This window comes from Crinia signifera, chromosome 1 (genome assembly GCF_055691185.1).
Source record: "Crinia signifera chromosome 1, ASM5569118v1, whole genome shotgun sequence".
Taxonomy (NCBI): Eukaryota; Metazoa; Chordata; class Amphibia; order Anura; family Myobatrachidae; genus Crinia; species Crinia signifera.
Genome location: NC_139217.1, coordinates 329,524,291 through 329,549,699, shown reverse-complemented (window position 1 = coordinate 329,549,699; position 25,409 = coordinate 329,524,291). Strand labels below are relative to the sequence as shown.

General features: G+C 42.4%; 1 protein-coding gene across 1 annotated transcript in view; it reads right to left on the bottom strand.

The window, feature by feature from the left end:
• SUPT16H (SPT16 homolog, facilitates chromatin remodeling subunit) overlaps window positions 1-25,409 on the bottom strand; it is a 31,655-nt gene that overhangs the window by 4,449 nt on the left and 1,797 nt on the right. The window contains exons 4-25 of the mRNA XM_083144967.1: window positions 23,857-24,012; window positions 22,808-22,954; window positions 22,486-22,637; window positions 22,149-22,321; window positions 21,929-22,019; window positions 21,746-21,819; window positions 21,377-21,489; window positions 17,743-17,808; window positions 17,465-17,563; window positions 17,202-17,317; window positions 16,940-17,093; window positions 14,768-14,895; window positions 14,537-14,672; window positions 14,323-14,449; window positions 13,309-13,427; window positions 13,075-13,200; window positions 9,318-9,430; window positions 4,037-4,112; window positions 3,744-3,913; window positions 2,883-3,012; window positions 2,651-2,780; window positions 2,113-2,190 (exon numbers count right to left, since the gene is read on the bottom strand). Of these exons, the coding sequence (XP_083001093.1) occupies window positions 2,113-2,190; window positions 2,651-2,780; window positions 2,883-3,012; window positions 3,744-3,913; window positions 4,037-4,112; window positions 9,318-9,430; window positions 13,075-13,200; window positions 13,309-13,427; window positions 14,323-14,449; window positions 14,537-14,672; window positions 14,768-14,895; window positions 16,940-17,093; window positions 17,202-17,317; window positions 17,465-17,563; window positions 17,743-17,808; window positions 21,377-21,489; window positions 21,746-21,819; window positions 21,929-22,019; window positions 22,149-22,321; window positions 22,486-22,637; window positions 22,808-22,954; window positions 23,857-24,012 (2,674 nt within the window). The remainder of the gene's footprint in view (window positions 1-2,112; window positions 2,191-2,650; window positions 2,781-2,882; window positions 3,013-3,743; window positions 3,914-4,036; window positions 4,113-9,317; window positions 9,431-13,074; window positions 13,201-13,308; window positions 13,428-14,322; window positions 14,450-14,536; window positions 14,673-14,767; window positions 14,896-16,939; window positions 17,094-17,201; window positions 17,318-17,464; window positions 17,564-17,742; window positions 17,809-21,376; window positions 21,490-21,745; window positions 21,820-21,928; window positions 22,020-22,148; window positions 22,322-22,485; window positions 22,638-22,807; window positions 22,955-23,856; window positions 24,013-25,409) is intronic.

Sequence of the window (25,409 nt, the reverse complement as noted above, 5' to 3'; positions counted from 1 at the left end):
CCTTACAACTTGCCACCACTATTCTGACAAAGTATGTCTGGGCGGGGAAACCCCCTGCGATGGCTCGCTCGAAGATGTCGATCCCCAAAGCCTTCGGGGGACTCGACCTCCCTGACTTTTTCCAATATCACTCAGCATGCCTGCTAGCTCCACTTAAGCACTACAATGACCTTAGTACCCCTAGGGCATGGGTAACCATCGAACAGACCCACTCCCAACAGATCCCACTTTCAGACCTCCTCAAGATCCCGAAACACGTTAGACCCACCCTCCCGAACCTACTCCCATCCACTAAAGCATCCCTCCACACATGGGACCAACTTACTACTAAGCTCCCTCCTCCAAACTCCCTCATTGCCACCCTGCCTATCACCACACTGGCGAAGTTAATTCCCAACCTCCGACTGGCGACCTGGAGAGCCTGCGGGATTATCGCCTTAGGTGACGCCCTGGACGCTCACTCCATGGTCCCCTTCACCTCCCTCCAGCATCAATACTCACTCCCCAAATCGGAACACTACCATTATCTGCAGCTTGCCCACTGGTGGAAAACCCATTTCCATAATTACTCCTCCCCAAATGCCCTTTCTCAGGTAGTTCTCGCCAGACCTAGCATGGTGCACTCCAGAGGGGACATCTCATTTTGGTACAAGGCCTTGGTGACCCCTTCTGAGTTCACCAAGACCTCAGCCCATAGAAAATGGGAGTCGGATCTAGGCGGACCTCTGTCACCTGCCCAATGGCACAAAATATTTTTATCTTCCTACACAATGTCCCGCTGCCTAAACCACACTGAGATGCACATCAAGCTCATTAACAGACTCTACTCAACCCCTGATCGCCCTCACACTTTTTGGCCATCATGCTCTAATCAGTGCTGGAGGCAGTGTGGATGTGTGGGGAACATATACCACATCTTTTGGTCCTGTCCAAAACTCCAGGAGTACTGGGAGGGGGTCTTTAATTTGATCTCTACGGTCCTCCAGATTGCTATCATTCCCTCTCCGAGTATCGCTCTTTCATATATACCCCCAGGATGTCCCAACACAGAAGACATATGTCCTTGGGCACATTCTCATCGCTGCACGTGCTAATTTGGCTCAGCAATGGAAACAATCCTCTCCCCCATCCCCCCATTATCCTGAAAACCAACCATCACTACCTTATGGAAACCAATGCCCTTCCTCTCTCATCCAGACCCTCCCCCCTACACCACCGTTGGTTTCCTTGGTACAAGTACACCACGGAAGGAGAAGGTGCCAAACTCCTCCCCTCCGGAGCTACTCCACGTTCGCCACAGTTCAGTCTAAATGAACCTCCGGATGCCTCCCCACCCCAAGCCCAATGCCACAGGTCTGCTCCTTCCACCTCGTATGAATGTTGAGAGCCACTAAAACGAGGCTTTAGATACGTTAGATAATTACTGTTCGTCGGAATTGTTGTACTTAATCAAGTTTTACACTGTTCATGCCTATGCTGCCTTAATTGGTCACTCTGCGCAGTGAGTGTCCAACATTTATGGACCTAGAAAGAAAGCCGCAAAATTATACCATCTAACAAAGTGCGGTATATCTTATCCTTAAAGGATTATTAATTAACTGAAACTATTGTCAGGACGCCGGCATTATAGTACTTTCCTTGCAAGGACATTACTGTGGCTCATCTAGTCACAAATACCAAATCTCAATCATTTAACTATAACTACCCATGTTTCACTAATTAAATGTTTTTATTGATTTGCTTTTTCCTTTTACAAAATTAACATATGTATGTTTAAATATTAAATAAATGTAATTATTAATTGATCTCAATTGTGTATACTGCCATTGATATTTTAGCAACGCATGGTTTTGATTCATACTGTGAATTCAAGCAATCTTCTAATCCCAATTTCACATGCAGCAGGGATAGCCACCATCGATACGGACTTACAATTGTCAGATAAATTAATATACTTTTGTGTTCACTAGCGCCCAGAGAAGAAGGACGTCCTAGGATGCCATTCTTTGTCAGTTTGCTTTATGCAAGGCTCACAACAGTGGGCATATTTTTATGTTCATCTATAAATACCAGTATTCGTCACTTTACAATACTTTTCATCATTCCAAATACCTTTTTTAGCTTCTTCTTCTAGTTCATCCCAATCTTTTCCACTCTCTTCATCACTGCCTAGAGAGTCTTCACTAAAGACTGGGAAAAGAAGCAGAAATTATATTTCAGTCAGCACAAGTTTAATTACCTTTATACCGGGTGCCTAACTTATTGCATGACAGCCAGTACCTATGTGTAATAACTTCCTTATACCACCTCAAAAACCCTCCCTGTGAGCTACCAAACCAAATAACCTTTGTGCATGACCAGGCACATAGATCTACGGGCGACTCCATTGGGCATTTGTCAGAACCCCCAAATTTTAGACTAATAGGCATAAATGGTTGACAATAGAGCCTTTGTACGTAAGCTAAGTTGATTGAGAGTGGTCAGAACTGCAGGCTATACAGAGTTGTGGCATCACATATAGGTCTGAAAACAAGCAGATGGACATGGGCTTTTATATGTGAAAAGGGCATAGGAGAAAATAGTTTCTTTTAATGCCATGCACACATGACTTGCTACAGCTCCAGTAACCACCTTACTCTGTAATACGTACCAGACTCTTCGGTCTCATCAGAATAATCTTCATCACTGTCTTCCTCTTCTTCCTCATATTCATCTTCAGTGGGGTTGAAGGTCTCATCTTCTATTTCAGATTCCGAACCACCAGCTTCTGCATCACTGCCCTGAGGTGCACAGCACACAATGTATTCACAGAAGGAAATGAGTGAAAAACAGTGGAAAAATATATTGTTTTGATTTCAAATAAAGTTGCATTCTTGGCTCACCTCTCCATCAGGTTCAAGGAAAGACCATCCACCCTGCTCGAAGAACCCCTCTGGGTCATCCACAATGGTTTTCATGATTTTAGTCCAGTTCAATGACTGAACTCCCTCTGTGTACTTGAGATCACATGAACTGAGTGAAGAAAAAAAAAAGTGAATACTTGAAAAGGCCAAATAATGCACGTCTAGAGAGTATTACACGGAATATAGAAATGTACTTTTGTGAGAAGTATGCACTTATTACGGACTTAGAGTAAACCATTGGAAGTCCCTTTCATGGAGCTCCATTCTTACAGCCAATCAATGGCTATTTAAAACTAACGATTTAGTACAGTAATAATAAAAATGTGTGGACATGTAGTTTTTGCCTCAATCATCCAATGACATCCTACCACTGACAGCTCAAATCTATCCTACCACCTAAAACACCTGCCAAAGTCACTATGCAGTGATCAAAATTCTATCATCAAGAAAAGGGAAAACCTATAGTAAGTTTGTCACAAAAATATGGCTAATAGAACTCACTTGACACACTGACCGTACTTTCAGCAAAATTTAATTTGTAAGCTTTATGTGCACTGTGCAAAGAGTAACAATGTACACTTCAAGTGAGAGACTAATCAATTTTATTCTTGGGAATCAGTCCTTAATTAATGTACTGTATATTAAAACCTTAAAAAACAGCTCTCGGGTGATCACATCCCCACCTAAAGCACTGGACTGAAATTAATCACTACACATTTCCTCAGGGTTGGCAAGTGACAGAAAGTTACACATCCCTAGATGATACCTGGTCCGAAGAAGAAAACTTAATTCATTAGTAGGACTATTTGCGCTTCAAAATCTTATCCTAGATATACTCACTTTAACCACTCCTTGATTGGGTCCAGCGATGCCACAGGGATGGCATTGATCATTGTGACCTTATGGTTGTAATCTTTGTAAACTATGACCATGTCAAAATTCTTCAAGTGAAACTGGACTCTCTCAAAGTGTACAAGCTCCACCTCATCTAGTGTTACAACAAATGGCGGCTATGGATTCAAAGTAAAGAACAAAAAAATATGTAATAAACCGGACAATTTTTAGGACAACTCAACACAGAGGTCTGTATTTTAACATTTGTATTTACAGTCACACAGTGGCTTAACACTCACCCATTCTGTGGTGTTCACTAAAGCACTGCTAGTTGGCTGCAGGAGACAGGTGCTTCTATATGGAGCTCCATTGAATCTAGAACATGGACACATGATTTTTCATTTCAAGGCAACAATAAGTATTTTGTTCAAGTAATGTTGATCTTAAATTGAACAGAAAAATGCAAGACCACAGCTCTACTGCACAAACTTAACGCCTCCGAAAACTTTTGTACTTACCATTAAATTAATTTCTTTGAGGCTGTAGAAATACACAATGGTGGGTTATGTTTCACCCTTTGGAGGAAGGATAATTAAAAAATAAATGACAACTTGTGCCTATAACTGCCCTGTTCCTTTTCAGTTTACAACTTGCACAGAAAGAGAACAGAGACTACACATAGCTGAAGAGTTGGTTCATCAAAGCCTTGATGAAAGATTTAAGTGCAAAAATCCCCTCTTCTCCTTCAGCATAAAAAAAAAGAGACTATGTGAGGTCTCAAAGCCACCCTCCCATGGAGAAAAAAAATGCCTGAGGAACAGCTGCCAGTAGTACCTTCTTATGAGCCATATAGTCTGCAATGGATTTGTAAAACATTTGTGATATTTCTAAGAAGAACGTAGCGAAGATGACTTTTGCAAATCTAGTCTACTGAACCTCCAAGATGTACCACTGGGTGTGTTGCCAGGACAGAGGGACCAGGCTACCAAGCTCACAGAACTTGCCCATGGTAATGGTGGCCCGATTTAATGGAATATCAAATGAGCAGAGGCTTCTTAAAAAAAAAAAAAAAGGAGATAGAATGGTGAACCTTAAGAGGTACTCTGAATGTATCCACCTAACTGCATGCGCCAAGTGAACACAGATTGGTTTTGCATCCTAAGGTACGAGACAATAGTAAGTTTCCTCTTACTGTCAGTAAATGCCTGTTACTGACTCCACCCAATGCACAGTGGGTGGGAATGTTGCTGTAAGCACCAGGTTCCTTTAACGCATCACCTGGAACCGCATGCAGCTGTGTGTGTGTGTGTGGATATGCTGTTGAACACCTCCCAAGTGGTCAATGGCCTGAACTAAGCACTGCATGGTGGCTGGAAGAGGCTGGAGATGCTAGGCTCATTCCAAGAAGGCTGGGAAATGGAATAGCATTTTGCACAGTTTTGTTGTTAGCCGGATATGGATACACTAGTACATGCAATAGGTTTATTGATATAAAAAAAAAAAAAAAAAAGTCTTAAAAAAGACTAAGTCGAAAGTTTAAGTCCATTCAATGCATACAAGAGGTTTACAAGAAAGCCATTATTTCCTCTCAGTCAGAAGAGATCTTTCTACAACTCAGGACTCACATCTCCTTATATACTGTATAGAGTCAAAAGACAATACAGTACACAACTATAAAATTATTTCGATCAGGCATGTCCAACGTTGGCCCTCCAGATGTTGTGAAACTACACATCCCAGCATGCTTTGCCACAGTTTTGCTATTAGAGAATGCTAAAACTATTGCAAAGCATGCTGGGATGTGTAGTTTCACAACATCTGGAGGGCCAACATTGGACATGCCTGATTTAGATGGAATTATTGATTCCAAACCTTCACACACTTCACATAAAAACACACTGTCTTTTCATTAACCCTTCCCACAGGAAGCTGCAAACTCCAGGCACATCACATTGGGATAGTGCACTGGCCAATACCATAAGCAGTCCTCTTGCTAGGAAATGGCAGTAAATTGATCTCTTTAAAATACACTCAAACATCTTCAATATAAAAACATAAACAAGTAATCCTAAAACTGTGCACAGACACAACCAATAACACATCAACCTCTATATTTACAGTATATAGCCATTTAGAAAATAGAGAACACCCACGAGTTTATCATGTGCAAAGGGCACCTGGCCACAGGCACTCTGGATGCAAATGAGAGATACAAAAAGTTGTACTGATACACCCAAGAAAAGTCAAAAGGTTGGATGACTGAATTACTAGATTTGCATAGTAGGTATGTGTTGCAGAAAGCTTAAGTGAAATCAGCTTCTGAATTGGAAACCTCCATATCTGCATAAATTAGCCAACAAAACTTAAGGATGAATTGAGGATAGCCTGAAGTCTAAATTGTCAATTGCATAGAAACTTCCCTTCCAAAGGTGGAGGACAATGCACATACTGTAATCAGTTTAAAATATAAGCTAATTCCTTCATGTTCATGAGGGCTTTCAGTAGCCAGTGATGTTCACATAACATGCTGTCATTACATGGTATGTCTGACACCAACAGTCCTTAAAGAACTATTTCCAGGTCCAGAAGATTGCCCTAAAATTGTCCAGGTTGTGAAACAGTAAGATGATGTTCGATACCACCTCAATGTAGGCACCCACAGGTCAGCTTACAGAATAGCAAATATAGCCCACATTAACAAGTCTTCTCTTGAGACAGATTTATATATTATACGCAAGTATCATAAGAGACCAAGATAAGATTCACACCCACAGAAAAAAAAACACACGTAAAAATAAAAAATCAAGTCACCAAGATGAATATTCCGACATTTCTATGGTACATGATCAGATTTGCAGATTCTTAAGTCTGCAATTTGTTACAGGTTCCTGAATAAGAGAACTGTCCAAAGTGCTGGTAGTTCTCATGGCTGCTCTCCGGAAACATAAAATCATAGTATGACCTTATATGGCTGATGTTCCCAGTTTCCGCTTATGAGAACAAGTGGCTACACATAGAACAGTCAAAGTGAGGACGGGAACATCGTTGGATCCATGAAAAGCTGATGTCTTACTAACAAGCTACATGTCATAGGTTCTGTTAGCCAACAAAAAAAAAAGTATTTTAAATACAGACAATATAGCATCTAGGAAAAACAGATGTCATTCACCGTAAATAAGATCAATAGGTAACGAAGAAAAAACAAAAATGTGCCAGTCTCCAGAGAATGTGAGGCATAGGCTTCAGCAGACTACGAAGGCAAAGCAGCATGGTCATTTAATACCTTTAAAGAGCATTTTTTGGGACAATTGGCAATTACTTTAAGGGACAATTACTTCAGTCATTCAAAGACTGAATGGCACACTTGTGTATACCGCTTTGTGCAATCCAATGATTACTGAAAGGAAACTGAATTATCATCCAGGAAAATACTCCATAGCAGCTGGCTGTTACCATCTGGCTTCTTGATTTAGGTTTGCCAGGACAGCTAGGGATAATTCCCAAATATTGCAAAGGAAAGGAAGTGTTACAGCAGGAATTTTTTACTGCCTCTACCCAGGTGACTTGTAATACCGCAGGTTATATCTGCAATGGAATAGATGACACAAACAAAATCAGCATCAAACTTCTAATGTTTGATTACATCCATTTGTGTGTGAAGTTGAATCAATACTGTAAATTGCAAAGCCCTGAGCCCACAAAGGACAGAGCACTGGGAAAAGCAGGAGAAAGGAGGAAGGAGGAATGAGTTCACAGTGTGGAAATGGCATTCTTCTTCCAGGGCATCATCTCCAAAAAGTAAAACATAACCCACTGTGGTCCCTGATTTTGTCTAACTTATTATACTAGATAACCAAACTTACTGGAATTACTCCTAGAACTGAAAAAAATAAAATCTCTAGCAGCACTCCGCAGTTGGAAAGTGCAGAGAAGAATGAACAGCAAATGTGCTAACGTAAACTTGCTAGTTATGAAAATATTTATGTGCCACAGTAAAAGGTGAATATCATTTTTACAGTTTTGTTATCCATTAAATGCTCTCAAGAAATAAAGTGCATTCACTGCATTGCAACATACAGTAACTAACCAGTTTATACGCACAATATGCTTCGTGAGCCCAGGATGGGCTATACAATTGGGACCATGTGGTGCAAACTATGAATGCTCAAGAGCTCTTCATAAAACAGTATCTTATGTGCTGAAATGAGCCCAAAAATGTTAATTATATGCTTGCGAATGTCAGTGATTGTTTTTTGGGTACTCTTTACCGATCACGGCGCCCACGATCTCCATCGCGGGCGTCGTGGGTAAAGAAATTGCGGTGATCGCGGGCATCGCGGCCAGTACATTAACGACCGCGACGCGATGCCCGCGATCACCCATAGGGTTCAATGTTAAATTTAGTGCTGCCCGCGATTTTACATTCAATGCTTCAATGGCCGCGATTTGGCCATAGGAATCAATGTTAAATGGGCTACAGAGCCCAAATAGGCACAATTAACACTTAAATGTCCCCCCAAATTTGTAACGTCACCCCACGATCCACGCCAACCCGAAGCGTGGCAAGCGCAGCGAGCCCGCGAGGGGCGGCGGTACGCGTCCTCCGACCTTTTCATACCCCCACTATCCACGTCGGCGTGGAGTTGAGAATAGAATAGTGTGGCGAGCGCAGCGAGCCACCGAGCCCAAAGCGTGGCGAGCCCCGCGAGGGGACGCGGATACCTTCACAGGTAAACGTGGCCCTATGCGGGCTTCACAGGTATCCACGTCCGCTCGCCACGCTTCGGGCTCGGTGGCTCGCTGCGCTCGCCACACTATTCTATTCTCAACTCCACGCCGACGTGGATAGTGGGGGTATGAAAAGGTCGGAGGACGCGTCACGCCGCCCCTCGCGGGCTCGTTGCGCTCGCCACGCTTCGGGTTGGCGTGGATCGTGGGGTGGCGTTACAAATTTGGGGGGACATTTAAGTGTTAATTGTGCCTATTTGGGCTCTGTAGCCCATTTAACATTGATTCCTATGGCCAAATCGCGGCCATTGAAGCATTGAATGTAAAATCGCGGGCAGCACTAAATTTAACATTGAACCCTATGGGAAATCGCGGTGATCGCGGGCATCGCGTCGCGGCCGTTAATGTACTGGCCGCGATGCCCGCGATGGGCGCCCAACTAAGTAAAGAGTACCGTTTTTTGTTTTTTAAGAAAGTAGCATTTAGTAGCTGTTTTTATTTAAGCCACTACAAGTTACATTTTAAATGCTTCAAATTGATTTAGGACAACCAAAATGTTAAACAATTCTTAAATGTCGCAGTCGCTAAGCAGGACACACAAATGTCACATAACATAAGTACACTAAGTGTACGCTAACTGCACACCTGCTAAAGTGCCCTCATTGGAGACCAGAGTGGTCTTGCCCCAAATGGCTAAGGTCTAGGTGTTTTCAACAGGGGTATTGGCAATTTTATACTGAAAATTACAGGTGGGACTGTTGACAGGTATGCAAGAGGGTCTTCAAGGCCTAAATGAAGGCTACACAGAATACAATGAAAAACAATTTGTAAAAAAATAAAAACCACCATTACCCTAAATCTCTGAAAGGGACTTCGAACTCCATATCCTCTTTAGTCAAAGATTCAACTTTTTCGATAAAGTTCTTGAATGCAGTTTTCAATTTGTGCCTCATTTCTCTCTCCAGCTGTTACAGTAGTAGAGAAAGGATAAACTGGTTTTATATTCGCAGAACACCATGCAGGTTGCAAACTTGCTTAACTATAGTGCATACAGACTACCAACACTGCAGAGCCAACTGATCCCTAAACCAGACACACATCCGCACTTCATGGCAGCTACTGTATTAACTAGCAAAGGGGAGCAAGCAACACAATGTCATGTTTCCAGGCATGCCACAAGAGATCAGGCCTAATTTTTGATGTTTTGGGATGATATACAGTATAAAGTTTGGAGTGGCAAATCGTATGTTTTCCATAAAATCAGATGCGTGGTCCTGTGAGTGCCCCTACTGCACCACTTATTTGTCGGAATTGCATCAAATCGGATGCAAAATTTAGTTTTTTGTGCATGCGATATATCGCAGGTGTGACTGACTATTCCAGTCCCTCTAGCCCAGGCATGTCCAAAGTCAGGCCCGGGGGCAAAATGCAGCCCGTGCTGTCATTTCAAGCGGCCCACAGCCTCCAGCGGGCAGAGCATCAGATGTGGGAAGCACAGCACAGGACACTAAAGGTGGGACCAGGCATGCGTGCCTTTACCTTGCTGTCTGCTGCAGTGAGGAGGTGCCGGCCACCACAGTCAGATGTGTTTGGCATCCTACCCCTGCTGCTGCAATCATATCACCCTACTCCACAATCAGTGACAGCAGTGTTTGGGGAGGGGGGCAGCAAGGGGGAAGCTTGCTCCCGTAACATGCAGAGCTGAGGAGGGCAGCAGTGGGAGCCCAAGCATCTCCTGTCCTTGCAGTGCCTGCTTTGCCTCTCCTTCCTCTGGCTCACACAAGGGGCTGGGAAACATACAGAGAAGGGAGGGGGCAGAGTGGGGGACATACAGTGAAGGAGCGTCAGGCTGGGGGACATACAGTGAATGGAGGCAGTGATGGCCATTCAGAGAAGGGGGAGAAGGGGCAGGCTGGGGGACATACAGTGAATGGGGGCAGAGTGGGGTACATAGTGAATGGGGGTCATACAGTGAATGGGAGTCATACAGTGAAGGAGGGTCAGGCTTGGGGACATACACAGAGTGAATGGGTGCAGAGTGGGGAACATAGTGAATGGGGGACATACAGTGAATAGAGGCAGGCTGGGGGACAGAGAGAATGTGGGTAGAGTGGGGGACCATTCTGATGTGATTAATGATTCAAAGAATGCCAGGCTGAATGGTCGGCCCCCACACATTTACACTTCACCAAATCTGGCCCTCGTCGCAAAAAGTTTGGACACCCCAGCTCTAGCCCATCAGATAGATCTTATGGTACAATTGTATACCATAAGATACAGCTCATGCAATGCATCTTGGCTTCATCAATCACATGAAATTTATCTTATACAAATAAAGGTGCCCATACACTAGTGAGAGGTGTCTCAGCAATTGGTTGCATGCGTTTTGCTTGCAATGTGGGTGGGACCTTCAGAGGACAGGATCGCATTGTTTGCGGTACTTTTGCATACAATGTATTTCATGCAATCCCAGCAGGGGCTACAGGCTGTGATAAATATTTATGGCAAACAGTGACAGCTGCGAATGAGATGCGAGGTGCACGGGAGTCCAACTGGCATCGCAATCGCATAAAAACCACCTGCCAGTTTTTATGAGATCCGTCGCAGCAATGCGACGCATTCGCATGATAACAGGCCATATCACACCAGTGTATGAGAGCCAAGACACCAAAGTACAAAATCGGACGGAATCACTGCCGGGAAGGTCCAGGTGAAGTTCAAGGGAAATTGCATCTGACTTCAGGGTCAAACATCGTTTTAGTGTACGGGGCCCTTTACACTCAACTACAGGAAATTACAAAAATTAGAAGGTGGGGAGGGGGGCAATGGCTAATCTTCTAAAGGGTGCAAGTTGTGCATAGCAACCAATCAGCTTCTTTAGATTAGTTAAGGTTTATACAGCTCTCCCTCGGTCATCCTCCCTATCCAGGGGATACTCATTTGTAAGAAAAAATAATAATTGTACACTAGTCCTAGAATGGTAGCCACCAAACGGTAATTTGCATATAATTAGGGATGACGTTTATTCAGTAAAGATCCTATCGGCATGACAAAGTAGTGATGTTTGTGTGTGCCAGTGTTTAGCAATTTAAGACATTTTGTTATTTACGAAGACAAAGCTGAAATATACTATTCATTTTGTAGGAAGATTTCTCAGACACCGCATAAATTCAGTTAAACACTATTAGCTTGCCTTAAGGCCCCCATACACTAGTAAGATTTATCTGACCTGTAAATTGCATCTGATTTCCCTTGAAACTTTCCCAGCATCTTCCGAAGAAGCCTACATACAATGACACTTGATGTGCCATTTTTTTACATCCAATTTGCATCAGATAAATCACATATGATTTATCTGACACACACATGTGATTTACCCAGCCACACGGCCTAGTCGCCCTGTGCCGTCAGCGGGAGTTCCTGATTTTAGGCTGTCCATATGAGCAGGCGTCCCCTGTGCCGGGAGACCTGGAGCCGGTTTCTATTTTTTGACAGTTTTTATTTAATGAAATTATATTAATAATACTTATTTAATAATATTTTGACCCCAAATGTTTCAGCGTAACTCCCCCTCCCCGCAGCAGGGCTGCTCCCAAACTGTACCCCCCCACCCCAGTTATGTAGCTGGGGTACACATGAGCCCCCCAGAACCTCTGCTCGCTCTAGGGGTGGGTTGCTCGTTCAATATTATGGTATATCTGGTGTCCCCCCCATGTCGCTTATATGGTATAGTCAGGTGAATCATTTGGGACTGACTGACCGAATACCCTTGGACCACCCAATATATTGCGGAGTGACCGTTTAAGCCTCTGAAAATTCTTTGGGTTGGAAAACATTTCTGGGACTTCCACCTAATCAATTATCCTTTCCCCACTGCTTGCTGGGCTTCGAAATTGTAGGAGCTGAGGCTAACCTCCAGCAGGGGAGAGGAGGGGGGTTTTATTCTGCCCACAACCATACTCCCCTCCTACAGTCCTCTGTCGCTGCCGGGCGGGTGTTGGCAGTGCAGTGTGTGCTGGGCATCAGCCGCTCCCGGAGGGAGGGGGGGGGGGGGGGAGTTTAACAGCATCAGTCGCTGCCGGGCGCGGGTGTTTAACGGCATCAGCCACTGGCGGGGGGAGTTTAACAGCATCAGTTGCTGCCGAGCGGGGGGGGGGAGGGAGAGAATTAGTTGCTGCCGGGAGGGGGATGGCGCTCCTGCATCAGTTATACTAATCTCGATGGGACGCTGCAGCTGCTGTGACTCTTCCTCCCTCACGCCTACCCCTTCCGGTGATCTATGTTGCGGCTGCTACTGTTGGATTGGAGGAAGCACCGGAAGGAGGTACAAGCATTCTACACATGATATATCGGATCTGAAACATCGTGGGTGCATAAAAAGCACCCACGATGTGCCCAGATTCCGATATATCTTATGTTCAGCAGGTCCGACCCTCTGATCCAATCCAATGCGCACGGGAACGCGCATCAGATTGGATCAGATGTCACAAACATGCAATTTGGGGCCGATTTCACCCGATTAATCGGCCCAAAGTGCCGAAATCGGGTGGAATCGGCCCAAAATTGTATAGTGTATGGGGGCCTTTAGACCATGTCTGTCCGTGCTCACCTGTTCAGCATACAGGTCATCTCGGTCATGCATGTGCTGGTGCTTTCCAAGATCTGTGGTGATCTCTCCAACTTCAGTGTAGAACTGGACATCCGTGTGCCTCTTCTTTCCAAACATTATGGCATTCTGTTTAAAAAGATTGCATGTGGCATATTACATGAGGAAATATACTTTTAGAAAGATGTTCCAAAGTTCTTTAAGTATGTCCAATCAAATTCATTTAAGACAACTTACCTTGAGGTGAAAATGAAGTACAATGATCATCTCTCCATCACAAGGCTGAAAAATGGCATGTTTGATGTTGTTATATAAAATATCCACTTTATCTCCTCTTACAGAAGTGAAACGAAAACCTAAGTATAAAAACAAGGATTTCAGTGGCATCAATACAGCAACCTAATAAATCCAGTTTTACTAAACCAGTGAAAACCACATCCACATAGGATAACACTAACCAAACACTACATGTCTCAGATGTGTTGTAAAAATGGTTATTTTGTACTCCATGGCAAAAAGTTTATTTTTTTTACTTAGGTTAACTCCTTTCTTGACCCTGATGGTAAGCTATGATGGCGAGCAGTGCCAATAGCTCACAGTCAAGTACTCTACTCTCTCCCCTTCACTCTCGGTTTCCCTTCAGCGAGGTGGATACAGCCAGTGTGGCCAATAAAACGGCAGAGGGGGGTTTGATGGCAGGGATGGCTTGCTTTCGCAAAAAAAAAAAAAAAAAGGAACCAGACAGGATCTAATGTGGTGTCTGTTCCTTTACTAACTCAGGGGTAAATGTTCTATAGCAGCCCAGATGTATTAACATCTCGGGGGCTGAAGTGGGAAAGTGAGAACTCCCCATCAAAGCACATTAGCCTAGTGCCGATGTGCTGACTCACTGCCCCCACCAGCTCAGTGGGCATGCAAGAGATCTTGTGAGTAGGTAATTGGGGGAGGCCTGCAGAAGTTTAGAGTCCGAAGCAGAAAATTCTTCATTGAAGTTTGCTAAATTTCAACATCATATGCCACATAAGCAATTGTGCTGTGCCTCAGAAACTACTTGGAAATTATACACAGAAGAACTTTAGAAAGTACTTTTTTTATTGCAAAAGAAACTCTTAAAACTAAAAATACATATCTATGGACATTTTACCATTTTAAAAACATTAATATGACAATCCTAGTTTGGGTTTAATGGAAAAAAAAAAAAAACTTTCATCACCATTATCTGAGGTCTGTGGTTGCCGAATACACACTCACCATTCACATGGGCCTCTAGTGAGCCTTGCATCCTCTTCTGGGCAATATTGGGCCTAATGTAAAGGTCTTTCAATTTCGGGTTACTGCGGTTGAGATTAATGACTAGGGAGTCTTGCTTTACAATACCCTGTGTAGAGATTGAGAGGTGAGTAGGCAGCAGAAACAGACAGTGGACAGACTAAAAGATACAATATTAATCCCTACATCCACTCACCTCCTTTTCCTTCTCCTCTGCCTCACGTGTCTTGTACCTTTTTTGCACCTCCTTAATAACACGGAAGGCATTTTGCAAGTTAAGAGATGGCACAGCAGTTTCTCCGGGAGTCTTCATATTAGAAGCACGGTACGTTCTGAGAAAGGCAGTGTTTCAAAGAAAACAATCAAGACAAAAGCTACATAAATATACATTCATAAATATATATTCCAAAAATACATCTTTACTTACATTTCCTTTACAAATGTGGCATCAGGGTTGGGAAATATGTTGCCTTCATTTCGCCCTAAAGCAGTGCCTGGGCAGTAGAAGTTTATTCTGAGGTACGTATAATCACCTTCAACAGACATACTGATATTCTGTGAACATAAAAGTAACAATATTTTAGTAAAATAAAACATCCAAATCTCAAAAGGCAAAGATGGTAAATAGACAACATATAATATGTACACTATAACTTGATTAAAGGAAAAAATACAAGCTGAGTGATGGGGGGGGGGGGGGGGGGGGGGGGGGGGAATGCGATGCAATTAAGTTGTGGTAATAAATCAGGGCCCAGTGTTATAATTCGATTGTTTTTGGCGCCCTTTAATTATTGCACTTAGTCAGGGTTTAGCCGGGTAAATCATCTAAACCAGTGGTTCTCAAGGACCCCCAATAGTGCACATTTTCCAGGTCACCAGCAGGTGCACTCTCATTCACTCACATATTAAAAGATCACAGGTGGAGCTAATTATTTCACCATTGATTCTGTGTGGAGAACTGGAAAACGTGCACTGTTGGATACTAACGGAGAAGCGCTGTTTAGGCGCTCAAACTGACTTTTCACCCATTTATGCTCATCTCTGTGGTCTGTGAGCTGAGATGTGTACAGCCACAGCTATACTCACTAGAAGAAGTGAGTAACAATTGAATTGCTTCCACCAGGTGCACAAAACTAATTAGAAATCTCAGTTTTTGGATCCAGTTAATGGATCATACTTGCCTACTTTTGAAAACTAGTTTCAGGGAGATAATAGTTGGTAGTAGAATTTTGCACAGCGCACCATTGAGGGGGCATGTCATGCGCCACTCAAATGGCGTGTCTAGTTCTATATATGGAGAGATTATGAAAAGAGATTGTAAACGTGGCACCTAGAAGTGTGGGTGTGTACTACTACATATGAGAGGAATCTTGTAAAATTACTTATATAAAAATGTAGATGAGCCCCAAAGCAGTTAGTAAGAGATACTATACTTGCTAAAGTGCTGGGGAATACTGCTGATGATTCAATGTAAATGTATCGCTCATTCCTTTTTCCCCCAAAAATGTAACAGTGTAATGTGGGCTAGGTGAAATGAGGGAAATTGCTGCTATTTAAGGGAGTCTCCTGCAGACTGCAGGAAGGTAGGCAACTATGTAATGGATCTGCAATAGTCCACGTCCAAAAAAATAAAAAGGGGGCATGAGGGGTACATGAAATGGGAAGAGGAGAGAGAGGAGACATTGTCAGAGGTCAAATACATGTGAATAAAATAAATTACAACGTGTGCACAGAGACAGAATATTACTAAAAAAGCGGGAAAACAGCAGTACATAACAGGACCTTATTCTGGTGGACTCGCAAGACTGCAAATTTCGCAGCCCAATCACCCAGCGTGCTCATGCACGCACTAAGTGTCTGCACATGCGAAGACACAAAAAAAAAAAACGGTCCCCTGTGCGAACATGCTAGGGACCGATTAAACTCAAATAACCCCATAGTTTTAAGGCAAGAAGGAGGAGAGGGAATGCTTTGCATCTGAATGCAATGTGAAAGCTCCTCCACCCTTTGAAACATACAAGTGACATTGGTACCACTTCATAACGGGAAAGAGGCTCAAGTGTTGCCATGTTCAACTGAATTTGTGTTTCAGAAAGAACCCAAAAGTGTGCGGGAAGGGGGTGCAGGGATTTCTGGTTTGGGGTTTTCCTGAATTCAGGATATGTCCAAGGACATAGTGGTACTGTGAGGGGATAGCAATGGAGTTGGGCCAGAGTAGTGAAACCTCACCAGAACGCGCACAGTACAGTATAACAAAATAAGTAGAACCCTCTAGATGGCACAGGCGCCAACAAATTTTTGTGCATGAAGAAACTGTGTCTGGGCGTAAATAAAGTCTGCTTAACATGCATGTGTGGTCAGTGCATCACAACATGGAAAAAGGAGGTAAGATGCATGTATTCCCATTGCTTTGGAAGGATTGTTTGTGAAAGCTCTTTTTCCAATTACAAATGTAAAGAGGATTTAACCAGCAGACCTGGGGGACAAAGTAGATATAACCAGGAAGAAATAACACCTCACAAAGAAAATAATAAAATGAAGCGTTTAACTTGGCCAGAATCTCTGTAGGAGATTGGCACATAGACACCGATATTGTTACCTTGATGGTGGCTATGTGGAAAGGAGTAGCAATCCCAAACACAGGCATAATAACAGTCTCATACTTCTTGTCTATATAAATCTTCATCTCCCGTATCTCTGGCTCCTTTGGCATCTGAGTTGCACTTTTGTAGGAAACATTGGACTTTCGTGCCCTGGAAGAACAGACATTACCAATCACTGTACTAGCACAAACAAAAGAAGTTCAGGTTGCTAGTGGCACTGAAATGCAAACAAAATAATTACCAAAAGTAGGAACTTACTTCATGGTCTGCTGTTCTCCCTTCTGCTCGGTTAGCCGTCTTCGAGCCTCCTCATTTAGTTGGTCTGCAAGCTCTTTCTGGTGCGTGCGCCGTTTCTCCTCTGCAGTCATCTCATTCTATAGAATAGATGAGCAGTGTGAGACAGGAATATAATTAAGCAGATATGTGGCATGAAGAAAAAGAAGGAACCAATAGGGAAGATGTTCTTTGAGCCCAACTGTAGTACTCTTCACTTGCTGCCCACAAAGATATATAGAACGTACTCTGGTTCTTTCAGGCAGGAGAGCAGCTGCTCGGGACCCTCTGCCTAAGAGATCCTCTGCTTCATCTTTCTCCTCCTCCTCTTCCTCCTCATCTTCATTCTGTTGGGACAGAAATGTACTTAAGTTTTTTGAAAACCAAGAACAAAAATTACATCTGTAATACTAGATGCATTATTTCAGAACACTGTACAACAAACTAAAATAAGATCATGGATAAAACAATAACACAATAAACAAATACTAGAAGATGATCTAACTTTGTTATTTCTAAAGCTCACCTTTAAGAAAATGCCCACGTTCTTCACTTTCTTTTTAACACTGGTAAGAACAGTTGCCGGTCCCTCCTAAATGGAAGATAAAAATCTCTTGTTTGAAGGTTAAGGATATAGCAACAATGATCATATCAGAGAAAATCACTCAATAAGATTTCTATCCGATAGCCAAGCCAGGTATTACTGGCTGAGTAAAGCTAATCAATGCCAGGCATTACTAATAGATCATTGCTGACATGGTACCAAAAGCAGCAGGTAATATTGTTACTAGCAGATCTATTGGCAAGAAAACCAAAAACAGAGCAAACTTATTTCAGGCTCGTAAACAAAGAGGCTTTTATGAGTTTTAAAAGAGAGAAGTAGAAGACAACATATACTGAACATAAACATACCTATGCACAGAAGAATTAGGACTCTACAATTAAATGTACAATACTGTGCAAAAGTTTTAGGCAGGTGTTAAAAAAACTGCTGGTCCCAGGATTAAGCGGAATGGTCATTCCGGAACAAGTGACATGCACAGCGTGTAGAAGACGGGTGATTAATAAATATACTAAAGTGAGGATATCTATAAAGGAAGGGGAGAATGATTGAATGCACAGTTATGAACCAATACCAGATATTCACCATGTGAATAAGCATTCTGGTTGAGGAATATTCACAGTCAAAGCAACAAAAAGACAGTCAAGACCCAATCAGCTACTTGCAATTGTTTTTTTTTATTTTGAGTTTTCACATTGTAGCATGAAAATTAAAACAATGTTGCAAAGAGTGATCCATGTATAAGAATGCCTGCAACATTAAAGGCCCATACACACTGGGTGACTGAGCTGAAAGCCGCTCAAAACAGGAAGTTTGAGTGGTTTTCAGCTCAAAGCCGCCCAGAGTGTATGCCCCAGCGATGTGCGCTGCTGTGTTCTGCCACATCGCGGAGAAAGCCGCTCATGTGCTGGTAATACCAGCACATGAGCGGCTTTGCGTAGCGCTGTGCTATGTAAAGCCGTCCGCCCCCTGCAGACGGTACCGGGCAGGGGTAAAGCCGCTCAGTGGGTATGCACTGAGCGGAGTTCCCCCAGCAATGATAGCAGTGAGTCATCGCTGTCCATACACACTGGGCAAAATTGCCCAGTGTGTATGGACCTTAAGAGCTAGAAGGAATACAGCTCATCACAGGTGGCCAATATAGGATGTGTCCCTTACATGCGTCATACTTTAAACATAATACATTAGGTATTCAGTGATCGCGCCTAGTCAAAACAAAAGTGGGTCACTAGGACAACTCCCTTACAAAAATTGGGGTCCTACCTGACCTTTCCTGGGTCCCTCCAAATAAAAGTTCTTTATTATTCCCTTCACACACAACCCCCCCCCTCCTTTTACGGAGGAGTTAAAATGTGATGTGTTTTGCTGGAACAGAAGACCGTTTGTACTAGGAGGACTGGACAGTGGTAAAATATAAAGTGTCCGAAGTCAACTGGGAAGCATGGTGGAAATTCCTTGCAAGTTTGAGGCTCCATTTCAGCAAATGGAGTTGGAGATTTGGTCGTCATGATAAATGGTGTCTTTAATGCTGAGAAATACAGTCAGGTTCTTATTCTGCAACACCATCAACAATGCTTCATCTTGGCTTTAAATGTATTCTACACCAGGAAGACTATCGCAAACATACAGCCATTGCTTAGAAGAACAAGGAGTCCTTGAAGGGATGATATGGCCCCCACAAAGTCGTGATATCAACATTGAATCAGTCTGAGATTACATGAAGAGACAGAAGGATTTGTGCAAGCCTACTTCCACAGATCATCTGTGGTTAGATCTCCAAGATATTTTGAACCTCCTCCAAGCAGAGTAACTTCAAAAACTATCCAAATTAATGAACGATATTGCACAATAACAATATGATTGTTCATATCGTTCAGTGTGTACCCTCTATATGCCCGATCGTGTGAACATGCAATCCAATCTGACAATCTTATCAGTGACCGCACGTTCAGCAGGGGTTCCGGCTACTGTCAGTTCATTTTCATGGCAGCAATATCAGCAGTGCCACATATCATACAGTGTGTAAGGACTTGACCTAGTAGAATTGATGCGGTTTTAAAGGCAAAGGGCACTCACACCAAATATGGATTTGATTTAGATTTCCCTTCTGTTCATTCACTTTGCATCTTGTTAACTGATAAAAACAACAACTTCACACTGATATTTTGCAAAGCATTCTTACCACATCTAACTAAAACTTTTGCACAGTACTGTAATATAAAGAAAATTGCACAAAATGTAAAAGTAAAAAAATTGGAAAAGACCATGAATGTTTTTACTAATCATGAAATGCACTACCCTCAACCTCAATTGCTCATAACTACTTTTCATCAAAATTGCAAACATTACCCTCTCAGATCTTCCAAACACCTCGTCCTCGCCTCCCTAAGATTAGCTCTTCCCATTCCCATAACTTTTACAGATCTGCTATTCACTTTTGGAATGCACTCCCATGCCCAAATAGATTGATGTTTAACGACTGATTGGGGGAGCAGGCACAATGGTTCTCTGCCATTGATCCCGTGTGGAAACAAGTCGTTTTAAGCTGTGTACACACACGCTTAAATTTTTCTGTTTTCGATTCTGCTTACAGAAGCAAAATCGTATCCACTTTGAATGGTTTTCAGGAGACTTTCAATCTGCCTCTCTCCCGTTTTCTCAAAATCCAAAAGAAAAATAGACCGTGCAGCCAAGGAAATGAGGAATTCAATCCAGTGTCTACTATGAATGTAAATCGAATTCGATATCGAAATTTATATTGAATACAATAGTAAAGATCTAATGCCAAATTCAATGGGAAGACCTAATGCCAGATCGAATAGAAAATTGAATCTAACATTGAATCTAAAGCAAAACGAAGTGTGTGTACATAGCTTTACTTAATCTAGGCACAGAGCTCAGCTCCACACCCTGGCAGCCCGTTAAGCACCACCTATTTTTGACTGGCTTGCAGTACAGTCAGGAGCTGCCATCAGTGCCCTTTGAGGGTGTCACACCATTGATGGTTCACAATAGATTTTTCTGCAACTGATGGTTATCATCGATGGACTACTAGTGGCCATCCCCTACAATCTATTAGTCCCCGTGGCCTCCAATTAGCCTTACTTAGCAACCATTGAAAATCAGTCCAAACCACCCCCCCTTGTTGGTGTCACCCACTTTTGATCCAACAATGCTCACAAGCAGGGCCTTACCACTTATTTATTCTTGTGTACATCATACTATTATTAGCCTTACTACAAAACACCTCCTGCCCAGAGTTTAAGCATTATTCCTTTGGCATCTCAGTTACGGTCTCTTACTCCCACCCTATTGGAACATGTTTGTTTCAAACCGTTCTCTGTTCTATACAACACATTTTACTCCATACTCAACTGTTCTGCTCTACTGTGTAAATCATAGTAGGTTGTTCACTATGGAGCTCTGTTCCTTAATCTACAGCAATGTGAAAAATCTGGGGTACTTTTGCAATATCCTAGCTAATAGACTAAAAAAAAAAAAAAAAAAAGCCACAACACCCCTATATTTCAATAGTTAACAAAGAACAAAAAAGAAAAAAAAGAAAGAATAATGGGTCTGACGGAGGTATACGCCTTACCTCATTCACCAGCAGTGTATCCCCTATAAACAAGGCATAAGTCTTTTCCTCTTGCTTCTTTCCCTCTTTGTTTGTGAGGTCTGCCAGCCCCAAGTGAACACTAAACACCATACCTAGGGTACAGACCTCACTGTCAGCAACATGCACAAATTACATTGTCTAGAAAACCCAAAAAAGTCCATTCAAAGTTGTGCATAGTAAGTAGAGCTGAAGCACACCTAGGTGCTATAAAGAAATACATAAGCAGACGCAACACTTTTATATATCGCATTGTTCTTTATGAACATTGTTTGATAATCCAGTACCTATTTTTCAGTAAACAACAGACAGGAACACTAAAGTTTGGAAACACTGATTAGGAGTACTTACCTTTCTTTAGTTTGTATTGATTTTTACTGTTGATTACAAGAGATCCTTCCCGGAACTCTATTCCCATTGCAAAGCTAAAGAGAAAGTAAAATGAAAATGTTAAGCGCTAAAATATAGAAAAATTATTTGGTTATGTTATCTACATCGTGGTATATAATACAGAAAACACTATAATACACATACCCCAGGTTCTTTGTGATCTTGCTCATCAGCTCTGGTTTCTGTTTCTTCACCTGATCCATTATTGCCTGATAAACGTCACAAATTTTCGTACCTAGGGCAATAACGAGCAAAGGTTAGTAATGCCAAATTTTGGAACAGATTGCCACTGATGTTTGGGTATATATTGGTGTATGAAAGAACTTCTATACTATTCAGTCACAGATACCAACTTCACACATACCATGTTTAAGTTCCTTGCATAACTCATCCTGCAACTGTAACAGGAAGTTATAGTTGTCTTGCATTTCTTGTGTGGGGTCCACCATAAGAGTGCGCACTAAATTGGAGCAGTAAGACTTATAGCGTACCCCCATGGCACATGTGATCGCCCCAAAGTGCATGTGATTTTTGTCACTGAAAAGGAAAATACAATTTCAATACATTTATATAACAATCCATATATTAGCAGGAGGTATAGCCATACTTTGAGTAAACTGTTATTTACCTAAGACACCGTACCTTTAGAATTCCAGTTAACATTAAAAGTTAAAGGTCTTAAATTAAGTTCAGAAACCCACCTGACGACGCTGAATTTGAGATTATAGTTGCCTCCACTCTGGAGAATGGGTGGATAACACATTTCAATGGTGGAAGGGTCAGTTCCTCCTAAGTATTTTTTGTCCTCTATGGCTTTCTCTACCGACTCTGCAAGCTTGCTATGACGCACTTTCTGTATTGAATGTAAAAAAAAAATGCATATATATTGCATCTGTTCCGAAACAATAACATTTAATCATGTTGTATCATAGTTACAAAATCCTCTGAACATGTAAAATACAAAATCAAAAAAACTAATATTACTTCACAAATCATGAGCTATAATCTACTGTGTTTTCTCACCTCATCTGCATCCACAATCTCCATGACACGCTCTTTGAAGAATTTGTTGAAGACATCGGAGGTAATAGTAGAGGCTTTCTTCATTAGGTTTAATTCACCATCCTCTTTTACAGCAATTGTGTAAGCTACAGCAGCACTAATATCCATCTAAAGAGCATGACAAGACATTTTAGGTTTCAGATATGCTAGATAAATATCCTCTGTAGTAAAGTAGAAAATTGTATCAGTTTTTTCTCAAATAGTGTGATCCCATTGGACAGAACCCCACACAACCCAGTAATAGAACTCTAACCCTCCCTCTAATCCTAACACACCCCCTCCCCATAACCATTTCCCCCCTTAGCTACTAACCCCACTCAGTACCTCCATTTAAGTAAATAAACACACATAAAACAACATATTGTTCCCGATATCTGTTTCACTCCCGAAACATGCGTAGGATTGGAATAAAGGAAGCAATTATTTGTATTCAGAAACCTTACATGTAATACCCGATTTCTTTACTGCATATGAGGTTATTTTACCTTAGGGGGGAGAGGAAATCAAAGCAAGTAAAGGCTGACACGGACTAGGAGTGGTAGGCTGAGAAGTCTGGATAGAATATATATATATATATATATATATATATATATATATATATATATATATATATATATATATATATATATATATATATATACATATATATATACACACACACATGGAAGTATACTCAATGTTTTAAGGGGCGAGCTATGACGGCGAGCAGTGCCTATTGCTAGTTATATTTCTAAAAAGTGAGGTGGAAATAGCATGTGCAGCTTTCAAATGCAGCAGGCTCCCTGCATTAGCCACGAACCTGGCCATCTTCTCACAGCGAGTTCCTCCAGAAAATAGAATAGGGCGAGCGGCCGGCGAGGGGGTTAAAAGGTGAGGATGGTTGGCCATCCTCACCATAAAAACCCCGTCGCTGGCCGCATTGAATGCACCCCCAGGTGTAAGGTAGAAACAATAATATTACTAAAGTTTAAACTGTAAGCTATGTTTTATTTTCCCCAAGAGTTTTTTACCTTCTCATAATCCTCTTTGTTCAAGCAGTCATACCAGCTTTTCATAAAATCCCCTGGGAATTTGTCTTTGCTAAATACACCAATGCGCTTTCCCTTTTTGCTGCCTCGAATGGCCTCTAACATCTTGTCAAAGTTTGCCTTGTTACTTTCATTTTGCTAAAACACAGAAAGGACAAAAAGAATAAAAACACAGCATAAAGGGAGGCTGTTTATTATACCAAAAAAAAAAAAGAATATACAAAGTCCTGATCTAATAGCAATATTTGAGGTGGCTAACATCCAAAGTAGAGAACCCCCAAACTGGTAGTAGTAGTACGTTTATTTATAAGGCGCTGCAAAGTGTCCGCAGCGCCGTACATAGCAAACAAAAAAACAAATGACAAGGTAACGTACAGGGTGTGTTGAAAAATACAGTATAAATAGGGGTATAGCTGGTAGAAATAAAATCAGCATCAGTTCAGAAGTAGGTGTCAAAATTGTCGTGGAGACTGAAGATGAAACAGAGGAAGAGAAGAACAGGAAAGGAGGACAGGTGAGGTAAAGAGGTAGGGTGAGTACGTGAGGCAGGAGGACCCTACTCGTAAGAGTTAACATACTAAAAATAGGTGGGTGGACGAACGAAAAACAACAGGAAAAGTAGGAACGGAGGGGAACGGAGGCAGGATAGGAGGATCAAAAGAGGTTAGGAGGGGGGATAGGCTAGTCGAAAAAAGTGGGTTTTGAGGGAGCGCTTGAAGGAGGTAAGGGAATCAGAAAGCCTGATGGGTGGCGGGAGGTTGTTCCAGTGCAGGGGGGCAGCGCGAGAGAAGTCTTGGACACGGGAGTGGGAGGAGGTGATTAGGTGAGAGGTCAGCGATGGAGCGAAGAGGATGGGAGGGAGTGTGGATAGAGATCAGTGAAGAGAGGTAAGGAGCGGTGGAGGAGAGAGCCTTGTAGGTGGTGGTGAGGAGTTTAAAGAGAACTCGGAAAGGAATGGGGAGCCAGTGAAGAGATAGACAGAGGGGGAGGCGGAGGTAGAGCGGCGGGAGAGGAAGATGAGCCTAGCAGCAGCGTTAAGAATGGTTTGGAGAGGTGCGAAGCGGGTGAGAGGTAGCCCAGAGAGAAGGATGTTGCAGTAGTCAAGGCGGGAGATGACAAGGGAGTGAATGAGAATTTTGGTCGCGTCAGTGGAGAGGAATGGTCTGATGCGTGAGATGTTGCATAGGTGAAAGCGGCAAGACAGAGAGAGCATGAATGTGGGGGGGTGAAAGAGGGAGGAGTCAATGATGTAAACTGGTGTCTAATATCTAAAGCAGATTACCAATATTATAGTCTACATAATCCCAAACTGTGCAATACTTTCTGTACACTAGAGATTCTGACAGTGTCCTAATAAAGCACACGTCAGGGATTTCTTTTTGTTGCGTGGAACAGAATCAGGGAGCTGGATAACAGAACCAGAAGAAAAATCCCATATACTGTGGGGTACAACATTCTGACAGATTGCAGACAGCATTCAGTCATGTGCTCCAGGGGCCTTTATTGTCAATGTTGGCTGCCAGTGGCTCTTAAGC